Genomic DNA, 12996 nt, shown 5'->3' on the forward strand with positions numbered 1-12996 from the left:
GTCAGCTGCGTCTAGAAAAATACGATGACGTCACGGCGCGTGCGCAGTCGGATCGGTTATATCTCCTCCTCCCCCTCCCTCTCCCTGTCGCGTGTAAACGACGTCATCTTTAAGCTCACAAAGTGTGGCTGACAGCTAAAATAAGCCACACTGTTGGAACAATCCTTTCTTCGCCTATTTGATCACATAAGATGTCTTCACTTCTAAAGGTGGACAATGAAATTAAAACCAAGGTAAGGTTTCTGTTTTGGAAACCCCGGTTGAGGTTAAAAGGAGCACTGTTGCCATTTTGCCTGCTAACACGCTAGCCACGTTTTTGTAGCATGATGTGAACTAACATTAGCTAACGGTGGTGAACCGGCTTGTGCGGCCGCGTGAAACAGCGTGAAACGCGCCGGCAGGTGCGTCTGCACAGTAACCCGAAGCGTCACGTGGGTGTAACGGGAAGTTTAACGTTACAACGTCTTGTGTAAAAATAACAGTCGTATTGGAAGAACCAATGTCCCCCAAAAACCGCCCTAGCACCTCGTTAGCCGATTCATCCTGCGACCGTTATTACACCCGGATCCTGATGATAAAGCTCCTAACACGTATTCTCGTTACATGTATAGAGTCCATGGGGAATTACCATAAGTAATGTTAATGTACTTTAACGCTACTTTAAATAAAAGCACTAGTTAACTCACTGAACAATTTTCGATGCCACTAAAAGTACTGCATAACGGTACCTAATGAAAATGGCTATAAAGTTTAGTATCACTAATAAATTACATTTATGGATTAATACTACTGCTGCATCATTGTGTACGTCCAAGCTGTAGATATTTATGGTTCTCGTAATCTGGAAAATTTCTGAAGCTATCAGACACACTGTGGTGTAAAAAGTTTGATATTTGCCCATTAGCAGTGGAATACAAGTATAAGGTTACAGAGAAAGGAAGTACTCAGTTTACTTGTGTAGATGTTACTCAGTTATTTTCTAGCACTACTAAATAAACCCACTTTAACGTTAGTATATGATTGCGTTTAGAAAGCGTTAAATGAGTGCATTTACAGATGGACTGTTGTAACTGGTCTGATCGTTGCACGTATTTTGCGTTTGCAGGTGGATGCTTTCAGGGAACGTATCACTTCAGAAGTAAGTATTCCTCAAATCAAATACATTGTGGCCACACACACAACTGTTATTTTTCAAGCCACTCAATATTTTCATTTCTTTTAGGCAGAAGATTTAGTTGCGAGTTTTTTCCCAAAGAAGTTGCTGGAGCTTGATCACTTCTTAAAGGTCAGTTACGGGGTCATCTGTCTAAATACACATGTATGGTCTCAAATATATAAATAAGTGCTGTCTGATAAATAATGTCTGTACTTTTATAGTACAGACATTATTTATAGGGCGGCACGGTGGCGCGGTGGTTAGCACTGTCGCCTCACAGCAAGAAGGTCCTGGGTTCGATTCCGCCCAGTGGCCTTTCTGTGTGGAGTCTGCATGTTCTCCCCGTGTCTGCGTGGGTTCTCTCCGGGTTCTCCGGCTTCCTCCCACAGTCCAAAGACATGCTCTGGGGATCAGGTTAATTGGGGACTTTAAATTGCCCGTAGATGTGTGAATGTGAGTGTGAATGGTTGTCTGTCTCTGTGTAGCCCTGCGATTGGCTGGCGACCAATCCAGGATGTACCCTGTCTATCGCCCCCTGTCTATCGTCTATCGCCCGAAGTTGGCTGGGATGGACTCCAGCCCCCCCGCGACCCTGTGTGCAGGATAAGCGGTTTGACAATGGATGGATGGATGGATGGACTTTTATAGTCTCTTACAATGAAATAAATTACCTGAGAAACCTTTTTATAGATAGTTTCAGTTTATAGTTATTCTATTAATATTCTCAAAGGAAAGAGTTTCATGTGTAAATTCTAAATGTTCAGCTAATATCCTGGATGTTTTTCAGGATCCAATCATAAACGTCGCTGACCTGAAGGAGATCCACTCGGAGATCAACCTGACGGTGCCAGACCCAATTTTGCTGTCAAACCTGAGTGACGGACTAGAAGCGGTGAGGCTCCATCGTACAGCTGAATTGAATCCTCAATGTTTATGATGAATACCGCGGACGCGTCGTCTGAGCCTGTTTTCATCTGGTTTCACAGCAAAATGCCAAAAAGAGAAAGCTCGAGGATGGAGGAGGAGAGGACAAGGGTGAGTGAAAGGGTTTTTACGTAGAACCCTCCTTACTACTCATTGGCGGATTCGATATAGCCGTGACTCCTGGCTCCTTTTGACATACTTGGTGCTTACTATTTGCTTTACCTTCTTCACTAAGTGACCGGCACCAAGGTCTTTGTCATGCCTGGTGGGATGATGAAGAGCAACGGAAGCCTCGTTGATCTCATTGAGAAGGTCAAACCAGAGATCAGGACATTAATAGAGAAGTGTAACACGGTAAGTAACGTCTTCCACAATCCGCCGATGCTATTTTACTTTCAGGCGTTACACCTGCAGATGCGTGAGATAATGTATAAATGTATGGTGAACAATGGCGTTTGTTGTTCTTCTGCTCCTCTGCAGGTCAAAATGTGGGTTCAGCTGCTCATCCCGAGGATAGAAGATGGCAACAACTTTGGTGTGTCAATCCAGGAGGAGACAGTAGCTGAACTCAGAACAGTTGAAGGAGAGGCAGCATCTTACCTCGACCAGATATCAAGGTATGAAGAGGTCTTAACCATTTTATATATTAATAAAGTATGAGGCACAATAGAGAGCTTATAGGGCTGGTTATCACCACTCATATTTCAGCAAGAAATACACATTTTTCTTGGATACGAAGGAGCTTCTCGAAACTGTAAAACAAAATTTTTTGACCAAAGCACAATGAAACGAGGGATTTAAAATTTTGATTTTTGAATATAACTTTTTCTTCTTTACTTCTAGATACTACATCACAAGGGCAAAGCTGGTTTCTAAAATAGCTAAATATCCACATGTGGTAAGTGAAAATGATTTGAAAAGAATCAAGTAGAAAATACTTTTGTGAACAAAATACAGAATACAAATGTGTCGCTACTAAAAATAATAACAAAATTACTAATCAAGCTCTCAAATTGAAAAAGAATGAGAAAAAAGCTCCACGTATTAACAATAATTACAACTTCTCCGATGAGCCACCGGTGCTTTGTTATTGTTGTGATTGAGAGACTCCAAGAGGCAGAAAGAACACACTGCAGATTTAAGTGAATCCATTTCTGACATTGATTTTTTGAAATTCATCAGGAGGACTATCGGCGCACAGTGACGGAGATTGATGAGAAGGAATACATCAGTCTGAAAATCATAGTTTCTGAGCTCAGAAATCAATACGTAAGTTATCAAATGTTTAATCATAGTATGAACTTTCTTTAGCCGTAATTTCCTCATGATTACGATGCGCTTTTATTCCTCCGTTAAGGTAACGTTACACGACATGATCCTGAAGAACATCGAGAAGATCAAGAGACCTCGAAGCAGTAACACCGACGCGTTGTACTGATCCTTATCTCAGCCTTCACCCCCCCAACCCCACCCCATCCCATCACCCCCTCGTCACCCCATCACCCCCTCGTCACTCCATCACCCTCGCCGTGTCCTCTAAGCTGCAGCAGCCCGGTCCGCTTCCTCCGGACCACAACTAGACATTCGCCAACGTCAGAACAATCAACCCGGCCCCCAGTACAATAATGTTTGTTTTGTTTTAAATGAATGTGTTTCTCGTTTTAAAAACCCCTTTAAAGGAAATGTCGAGATAGATCGCACATGCGTCTAATAAGCGCTATGTAGTATTTATTTTGAATTAAACATTTCGTGAGATCTCTGTGAAATTGTTTGTTTTATAGTTGTTTGACAATAATCCAGTCAAGTGGTTTGTTTCATTCCCACTTCGCTGGATGTTTAGATTAGTCGTTCATCTTGAGGAACGTCGCTTAGTTTTTACTATACATACACAATGTTGTCCTTGCATATGAATACCAAGACGCTTTTAGATCCAGCGACTTACTCGTTTTCAGTGAAAATGTGTAAGTCACCAAAGCGCCTCATTCATTCTGTTCAAAAAATACCTTTTTGATAATGAATTTATTTCTGGCATTTTTGGATATTGGATAGAAGTTGCTTGTGTTTTCATGCAAATATCCAGATGTTGATTTACGCATTCATTATGTACAATTGTGTTTAGGCATTAAAATTCCTATTATTTGAAAACGTCGACCTGTCATTCAGTACATAAACTCAAACTCGCTAATCAAAGGAATATTGACGTGTTTGAGGGCAGATGTTTCTGTACTAAATGGTCTTTGTGTATCTGTAGTATAGAAAGACGAACAAATAGGAACGTTTCAAATGTTAAACCCCCAGAAAAATCATATCTTATCTATATATTAAATCTTATCTTTGAACTTCTGTAGAGCAATTAAGAAATACCGATAATAACCTACAATATTCTAAAAACAAGCTAGAATAGATCTATGAAATAAAAATGTCATTGGTTTTGTTGCCTGTAAGCTCAACCAGTCCAAACGATCACCTCGATATCCGTGCAGACTTTTGACAGACCGACGGCACCACAGCAGAACCTTTTTCTAGCGACCCCAAACGTATTTGTGTGAACATCCGAGAACATTTAAGAAGCACTAACGTGCCACTTTCTCAGAATGTAAAATGTTTTTTTCCAGAGGAAAACGTGGTGATAAAATTAGATCGAGAAAAAGAACCACGGACAAATATGTAAACTTGTGTAAACAGCTTAACGTTGCATAATGTCCCTGCAGCAGTTGTATAGTGAGATTTCACCCCCCCCCCCCCCCCCCGTATGTCCTACTCTCCCTCGATGCTGCCTGACGTCATAGAGCAGCACCACATAGATACGGCTCCACGAGATAAGCGCAGAGAGCCCTGTGAGATAAAGAGGAGACGTGGGGTCAGCAGTTGGGAAATGTTACGTCATCGATGGTGACCGTTCCCACTTTGATTGACCGCACGGTCGTCTCTAAAAGTAGACAAAAATATGTTTAATGTGCATGTAAAAATTACATTTTTATGTGAAAAAAAGAATGAAATAATTCGAAAACAAACAATTACACTCAATTTCTGAAATAATCAGAAGCGTTGCAGGTGTCATGAGCATGCTTTCATGTGTGCCCTGAAGAATGCGCCGCCTTAAGTGACGCATGTGTTGTGTTCCTGACCTTTGGCCCGCGTGCCGTCTCTCTTGAAAGCCGTGGTGGGAGGCTGCGTCGCTGTGAGTGACGGGAGCGTGCTCTGGTTAATGTTTGATGGGTGTTCCTGTTCGGAACATTTGGAGAAAACAGACAGTTGAGCACGCCTTTGGAAAAAAAATCTAGTAATCTAAATCATTGCAGAAAGCAAACAGTTTTTAATTTTAAAAACCCCAATGCAAACCAGAAAAGACAGACGTGATTAAGTGACAGAATCAACGCATCTGAGGCTTCCTGAAGTGCCACACAGGTCAAGCGTGGCAGCAGGATTCATGACATAAGTAGAAAGCTTAACCTTAGGCTATAAAGGTCACATGACACCACTAGAGTTTAGTTGTCTCCTTGGGACGTTTTTAAAGATACGTACATGCTCCAAACATTCACCACAGGGGTATTTACCGACCTATTTTATGTCTTTTACAAAATACTTAAATCTCTGCAGCGTGTGTTAAACAATACTTTATTCTCGAAACAAAGCAAACATACAATGACATTGACACATTTTGGGTCCTTCGGTGCAAAGTATCTGACTCATATCCAGTTTTTAGGGGTCATCCTTGCAGCTTGTGTTCTGAAACCTTGTGTTTTCTGTCTTTAATACGTGCAAAGACCAATTTGTAAAAAGGGCAATTTAAAAATACTCCCAACACAAACTCTCTTAAAGAATCACAAATCAACTTCCACATATGTATATAAGTTTGGCGATATCACAGGAACTCTGGACAGAACCAGCCTCAATAAGCTGCTTCCTGAACCCAACTACAGTACATATTCCTTTTAAAGGACCGATATCCAGCCCAGCACAATAACTCCAGGCACATTTTCCTGAAACTTTAAATGTCTCACTACAGACAATTAAACCCATAATTGACTCGTGAAATCAGAAGTTCTTGTCTTCTCTCTTTCCTTTGCAAATCCAGTGGAGCACGCAGGGAACCAGCGCGGTCGGGATGAAAAGTGCAACTGCGCTTTTACCAAACGACAGGAGGTAGAAAGTCATGAGGTTTTCATGAGAAAATGTCCATCCATCCAACAGCTGCAGCAGGAACAAGGAGACAATGATACATCCCATCTTGAAGCCGCTGCTTGTTTCCTTCTTCTCATTCTGGGCGTGGAGGGGCGAGTGGAGGCCCAGGCCCAGGCCCATCAGGGTGCCCATGTTGCGCAGGAGGCTGGCGAAGGGCGTGGAGTCCAGGTGGACCCACTCGGGCCTCGCGCACCACTTCTGGGCTTTGTCCAGGGTCCACAGCAGCTCCACGCCCACGGACCTGAGGACCAGGTAGAAGCCGACGGCGAAGGCGGTCAGGAAGAGGGTGGTGTGGAAGTACTTCTTCATGCCGGCGCTGAGGATCCATTTCTCCTTCGAGACAGCCTCGGCGACGAGAACACCTGACATGAAAACAGAGAGGAGTCAGACAGAAGCTCCGGAACAGCTTTACGGGGATTGATGTTATTTATTGCATATATAACCCCGACCTCATCCCTGATATTGGAGCCAAATGCGCAACATAAATATCCATCTTCACCCCCGACTGACCTGTAATGGCGCCGGCAACCACCTGGTGTGGGAAGTGGGCGGCCATGTAGACCCTGGACATGCAGACCACCACCACCACCAGGCCCATAAGCACCCACATGCCTACCTGCAGGAGTCTGACAGAGAGCAGACACCGATGACAGTTTTGCTCTCGATGTTTCACAGCGATGAATGACGGCTTTTCCCCACAGACTCACCTGTACAGCAGCGGAGGGCATCGCTTCTCTGTTGCCATGGCGAGCAGCGCTGTCACCATCACATACCAGACCCCGGCTGCCCCCATGGCATGACCCGAAGGGCTTCCTGCAACAGACCTAAGACATCAGCCTTCTTCTGCAGAGGTAACCAGCAAGCAGCTACAGCTATCAGGTAGTTTATAGCTTTATAGTTTATTGCTTATTATCAAGTCTGATTTCATGCAATATTTCTTTATTGCATTTATTCTTTATAGGTATTTTATGTCTCACTTTGTTTTGCTATATTCAAACTGTTATACCATTATCTATTTATTGAGTGTGGTATTCGTTCATGTTATGTATTCATTTTTTTAAATTAATGGCCCCATTCCAGAATATCTATTTGTTTGAGAGGTGCTACATGAATAAATATAACTTGGCAGATTGATGCTGATTGATACAGTTTGTTATTATTTGATATTCCCCTCTGAAACACAGTGGAGTAAAATTTGAACTTTGAACTTAAGTGTAGTACTCCATTAAATGGACTTAGCCACATCCCACACAGAGAAGGAAACACTGTGCATTTACACCCCAATTTAAAAGATGCTTATCTCCACAAGTGCAAATTGATGAAGTTTATAACCTTCATTCAAAAAAAGCCACAAGCACTCGTCAAATGATCTGAACAGATAACAACAGGATCAATCACGTCTTCGGCATGTGATCCACTGCAGCCATGAACCGTACCTGGTCCAGTCTCACACGTGATGGGGAACTGCTGCAGCGACGGGGCCGGTTCCGCTCCGTAAAACCGTGTCTCGTGGACCCACCAGTACGGCCGCTCCCCAAACAGAACCCTGCCGACGGAAACACCGAGAAAACACACCCCTAAAAACAACAACTCTTCTTTTTGACGAACAGCCTTTTTGTTTTTTTGGTCTTTACCATTTCAGCACCAGGTTGAGCCAGTCGCCGAGGACGGCCACCCAGATGAGCCTGAGCGCCGCGTCCCTCCGCAGGTGGAACCAGACCGGGAAGAAGCAGAAGAACGCGGTGTGCAGGTCGGCCACCGTGGAGGCCAGGCCGAAGAGGCCCTCGTAGCGGCCGTACGCGGCCTGCAGGTGGACCGCCAGCTCGACCCCCCAGCTGTGGAGGAGATCCATGATATCACAAACCTCCGGGTCCGTTCCTCTGCTGCCGAGCTCTCCCAGGCCAGCCAGTCCCGTCTGTGTGATCCCCATCGGACTTTACTCAAGGCTGTAGCATATTTGTTTGCCTTTGTGGCGTTGCGGACACGTTCCTCAACCTTTACACCCCCCTGAGGCCCACTGTGCTAAAATCCATCGTTACGGAAATCAGCTGCCGCCATCTTTTGACAGACGAGAGACTTCTAGGAAAAAAAAATGATTATTATCATCTGATCAGTGGAATCTGAGCTTCAGTTCTGAGCTCCAACTTGTGAAATCCATTGATCTTGGCTCACAATTATTCCGGCTAATCTCGCAGGGACAGTGTGGCCTGTGACGACATTCTGTCCCCAAAGCGAGATCAAATATGAGCTGGTCTTCTGGGGACGTCCCGGCCAAAGCTGTTTTTCTCACAACAGAGCAGTAACTTGTCTGTTTTATCAGCGTCTCCAAAGCTAATCTAATCATTGATCTCCTTATGTAACGAACGCCACCAAATCATCAAAACAACACAATTACATAACTCATGCATGAGAAAAAGGAGGCACTGAGAGAGAGGGGACATAGCTGCTGTTTAAAAATACGTTTCGCCGTTCAGGGAAAAGCAAATGTTATTCCTTATCCCAATCTGTTTTGGTTTGTTGGTCAACTGACTTCCTCTGCGCTCACAGTCCGCCGGACAAAGACGCCGATTCACATCTTGTTTTCCTACCCGTGTTTTCAACATGTTTGTGCGACAAACCGGCCAAACTCTCATGACTCCCGGTGTTTTATTGCACATGTGCAAGGTCCAAAGCTCAGCGTGAGCATGCGTTTGGGTGGTGGGTCCCTCGGGTATAAAACCAACCAGCTGTGTCACTGATAAGCAGCACTCTTGTTTTCTTGTCGCGCGGCACCAGGCCCGAGATCTCCCTCTCCCTGTTTCTCTCTCTCTCTCTCTTTAAAGATGAACGCCGTCATGGACGCCGCGCAGGGTTTCGGGGTGAGCAGCACCCGCTACCTGCAGACCAACTACGCGGACACCCAGGGCTTGTTCCTCTGGGTGTCCTGGGCGGCGGACCTCAGGAACACCTTCTTCATCTTCTTCCCGCTGTGGTTTCATCTGCGCTCGTCGGTGGGCATCAAGCTCATCTGGGTGGCCGTGATCGGAGACTGGCTCAACCTGGTGTTCAAATGGTGAGTGTGCTGAATGGCCGAAGCCGCGGAAGGATCGGCGATAATGGAAAAGCTCTAACTGGAGTGCACGTTTCCGTGGTCTTCTCCAGGATTCTGTTCGGCGAGAGGCCTTACTGGTGGGTCCACGAGACGGCTCACTACGCCGACGGGGATCGCCCGCACATCGAGCAGTACCCGATGACCTGTGAGACCGGCCCAGGTGAGACGCCGTACATGGGCCCACAGGTGGCATATAAATCTACTTAAGTGGGCACAAAGTAAACCCCTTTGAACCTGTTTCCACACCTGAGGCTCACGGGCAGTTAGCAGCGATGGAAGATGCAGCGAAAACATTAGATAACAGTGGAACAATGTAAAAGTCCTGCATTCAAAAATAAAGGAATACGAGTGTAAACGTTTTAGTAGTATTTAATCATTGTAAGGACTTCAGAGTACATCATATACCGTTTTATGTACCTTCTTTACATTTGGGTAGTTTGGAAGAAAGAAAAAACAAAGCTCTACTGTGTTCCTTTTTCCCCTTAAATCTCTGCTTTATCGTGAAATAGAAATAATGAACCTTTTTGGACTATTTGAGGGATTTAAAATTTGATGTAACTTCTAACAATTTACACACAGCTGAAACCAACCAGACAGTTTTTTTCGTCATGCATTTTGTTTTGTATTTGAGCTTAAAATGTGATTTCTTTTATTTGAACAGTAACTATTAGCTGCAGCTGATGAATTTATCAAGTGGAGTAGAGGCATAAAGTGCCTCATAGTTGTACTTAAACCGCTGCCTCTAACAGCACTAACTTTAACATGAGCTACCGATGTTGCTCATTGATTCATTCAGTCACTTTGAAATGATGAATGGGCGGCGGAGTCTCTGTTTTAGTTGAGTGAATCAGCCACTCATATCTATCTATCTGCATGTGTGTGTGTGCGTTGCACAGGCAGCCCCTCGGGCCACGCTATGGGAGCAGCCAGTGTCTACTACACTCTGGTGACGTCCATCCTCGCCGTCATGACCAGCAAGAACAAACATGGCGGCCAGAGGACCACCAGTAAGGACTGGTGAGTGGGAGCCCCGCGGGTTGTGTTTTTTGTCCCCCCCGCCTCCGCTTATCACCGCGGACACCCTATCTGAGCCGGGTTGATCATTGACTATCGGTTCGGAATAAAAAAGGGAGATTGTGAGCGAGTTGTTTTGACGTCTGAATTCCTCATGACGAGCTGAGAATCACCGGTAATAGTAGTATTGCTTCATGATTGGCTTTTTCTGGGGGGTTTTGATTCACAAATCTGCGACGTCTTCAGATTGATGTTGTTGTTGTTGTTGTTGGCAGGTATCTGAAGGCTGTTTTGTGGACGCTTTTTTCGGGAGTCCAGGTGTGCGTCTGTCTCTCCAGGGTCTTCATCGCCGCCCACTTCCCCCACCAGGTTGTTGCTGGCGTCATCACAGGTCAGCTTGGAAATGCATCCAAGTCTTAATAGGAATAATCGTGAAGCAACTGTCTTTTGTTCTTTTTTGTAATATTATTTGCTTATTTTGTTATAAACATCAAATGATTTATTTATTATTTATTTCTGGTCACATAATTAAAAATCAAACCATTTAGTCCAAATGACATCAATCAGAATTAAAAAAAGTCCACATTAACAACGTATTCCCACTAGTCTACGTATATTTCTCAGTATTACACTTGATGTTGACGTATCGATGGATTGCAGGTATAATCGTGGCCGAAGCCTTCAACAGAACTCAGTGGATCTACAGCGCCAGCATGAAGAAGTACTTCTACACCACCCTCTTCCTGACCTCCTTCGCCGTCGGCTTCTACCTGGTCCTCAGGTCCGTGGGCGTGGACCTGCTGTGGACCCTGGAAAAAGCCCAGAAGTGGTGCGTGAGGCCCGAGTGGGTCAACCTGGACTCTACGCCCTTCGCCAGCCTCCTGCGCAACATGGGCACCCTGTTCGGCCTGGGCCTGGGCCTCCACTCGCCCCTCTACGCCGAGGCCAAGAGGAGCGCCGGCAGGAGCAGCAAGGTGGGCTGCGTGGTGGCCTCCCTGGTGCTGCTGCACCTCTTTGACTCCTTCAAGCCGCCCACGCACACCGCCGCCCTCTTCTACCTGCTGTCCTTCTGCAAGAGCGCCACCGTGCCTCTGGTGGTGGTCAGCATCGTGCCGTACTGCGTGAACGGAGCGCTGGGCCTGCAGAGCAAGAAGGGGGCGTGGCCTCGGGACTATGAGGACTAACCGCGGGGAGAATGTGGACTCGTTGCGTTCGTCCGATTAGCTGATCTTCAGGAGGACAAAAGGCCTGTGGGATGGGAAATTGTCGCTATTGTGACTTGGAGACTGAGCACTTTGTGAAAGCACCGTCCAGGAAGCGACCCGGTGGCACTTGCAAAGACCGATTATGAATTATGATTATGATGGAGGACAAATGAACACATGCAGCTCTTCTGTTAAACCTCAGACACAAACAGTCGCTCACTGCTTCCACCTGGTATTTCAACTGTATTAGTAATGTATTTTAAATGTTATAGAAAGTATTTTTGAAAATGTTTGGAATATTTTTAATAAAAAATCTTCAAAAATGTATTTAATGACTTGGTTCATTTTTGACAGGACTGTCATTTAAAATTAATACACAATTATCCGCTCAATCACAAACAGTAAACAGCTTCCGCATTGTTCTTACTGAAGTAAAAGTACCTCAATGTATTAATATATCAAATGAAAGAACACACACTGCATTCAAATGCGTATTTGAATATATAACTAACAGCAAAGTATCAAAAGTAAAAACAACACGGACCTTCTCTGTTATTTCTACTCCTTCAATGTGTTTACTCGTCACATTGGATCTATCTTTTGGCAATACTACATATATGCATAGATGCTATTTCTCACAAGGATCGAGGTTAAAAAAAACACAGGTACAAGTACCATAAACTTGTACTGTTTAGTACAATTTGTGATATTGGATTAAAGAAATTAAAATGATTGTGTGAAGCTGTCATTTTTTCCTAATTTCTTGGTTACGGATTTCTGTCGCCTTCAACCAGTGGAGTCATTTAACAGAAACACACTCATGACCCCCCTTACAAAAATCTACTTTCCCATTTTTATCTGTTGTATAACCTTGTATGTATAAAAGGCAATGATTTGGCAAAGAAGGACTGAGATACGAATCCTTAACTCAACACTGTGGCAGCGGCCTTTAGCCTGATGCTGCGAGGACACACGTCATGCAGCTAACCGGGGGAGCTGAACATTCAATATTTGTCTGTGAATGTTAGGCAGAATACACACATTACACACACACACGCACACACACACACACACACACACACACACACACACACACCCAACATCTCCGAACACTGAGTTTTGGAAAACTGTGGCACTGTGTTGTTTTTTCAAGACTTAATGATGCAAAGCATTTTTAGATTAAAGATTTTACTCATAAATGTAGATATCTAATTTTGATATAGTGATCCTGTACCAGTATTATTTATAGTGGATTATTACTCACTCATCTGTTGGTACCAAAAGTGATATTAACTTCACCTTCACCAGCTGCAACATTAAAGTGCTGAACACATTAATGCATTCTTCATTATGATAAACATTTAATATTGGTACTTTGAGGATTTCAGTACTTTTTTACATTTTGGTAAGTCACATTTTTG

The 12996-nt window shown here is 44.3% G+C and overlaps 3 protein-coding genes across 3 annotated transcripts; 2 read left to right on the forward strand and 1 right to left on the reverse strand.

Moving 5' to 3' along the window:
• The first annotated feature begins 75 nt into the window (after positions 1 to 75).
• Positions 76 to 4225, forward strand: psme3 (proteasome activator subunit 3). The gene is made up of 10 exons (XM_040176462.2): positions 76 to 233; positions 1106 to 1138; positions 1223 to 1285; positions 1944 to 2048; positions 2143 to 2191; positions 2316 to 2434; positions 2561 to 2697; positions 2924 to 2978; positions 3263 to 3349; positions 3438 to 4225. Exons 1-10 carry the CDS (start codon positions 192 to 194, stop codon positions 3516 to 3518), a joined length of 771 nt encoding a protein of 256 aa, XP_040032396.1. The 5' UTR covers positions 76 to 191; the 3' UTR covers positions 3519 to 4225.
• A 1456-nt stretch (positions 4226 to 5681) lies between these two features.
• g6pc1a.1 (glucose-6-phosphatase catalytic subunit 1a, tandem duplicate 1) lies at positions 5682 to 8195 on the reverse strand. Its single transcript, XM_040176460.2, has 5 exons — positions 7900 to 8195; positions 7702 to 7811; positions 6973 to 7078; positions 6776 to 6891; positions 5682 to 6627 (listed from the first exon to the last, which is right to left on the reverse strand). The coding sequence occupies exons 1-5, from the start codon at positions 8193 to 8195 to the stop codon at positions 6119 to 6121; spliced, it is 1137 nt and encodes a 378-aa protein (XP_040032394.2). The 3' UTR covers positions 5682 to 6118.
• Positions 8196 to 8669: 474 nt separating this feature from the next.
• Positions 8670 to 11902, forward strand: g6pc1a.2 (glucose-6-phosphatase catalytic subunit 1a, tandem duplicate 2). Its single transcript, XM_040176461.2, has 5 exons — positions 8670 to 9317; positions 9407 to 9516; positions 10253 to 10373; positions 10646 to 10761; positions 11031 to 11902. The coding sequence occupies exons 1-5, from the start codon at positions 9088 to 9090 to the stop codon at positions 11552 to 11554; spliced, it is 1101 nt and encodes a 366-aa protein (XP_040032395.2). The 5' UTR covers positions 8670 to 9087; the 3' UTR covers positions 11555 to 11902.
• The last annotated feature ends 1094 nt before the right edge of the window (positions 11903 to 12996 follow it).

Source organism: Gasterosteus aculeatus, chromosome 5, assembly GCF_964276395.1.
Source record: "Gasterosteus aculeatus chromosome 5, fGasAcu3.hap1.1, whole genome shotgun sequence".
In the NCBI taxonomy this organism is placed as follows: Eukaryota; Metazoa; Chordata; class Actinopteri; order Perciformes; family Gasterosteidae; genus Gasterosteus; species Gasterosteus aculeatus.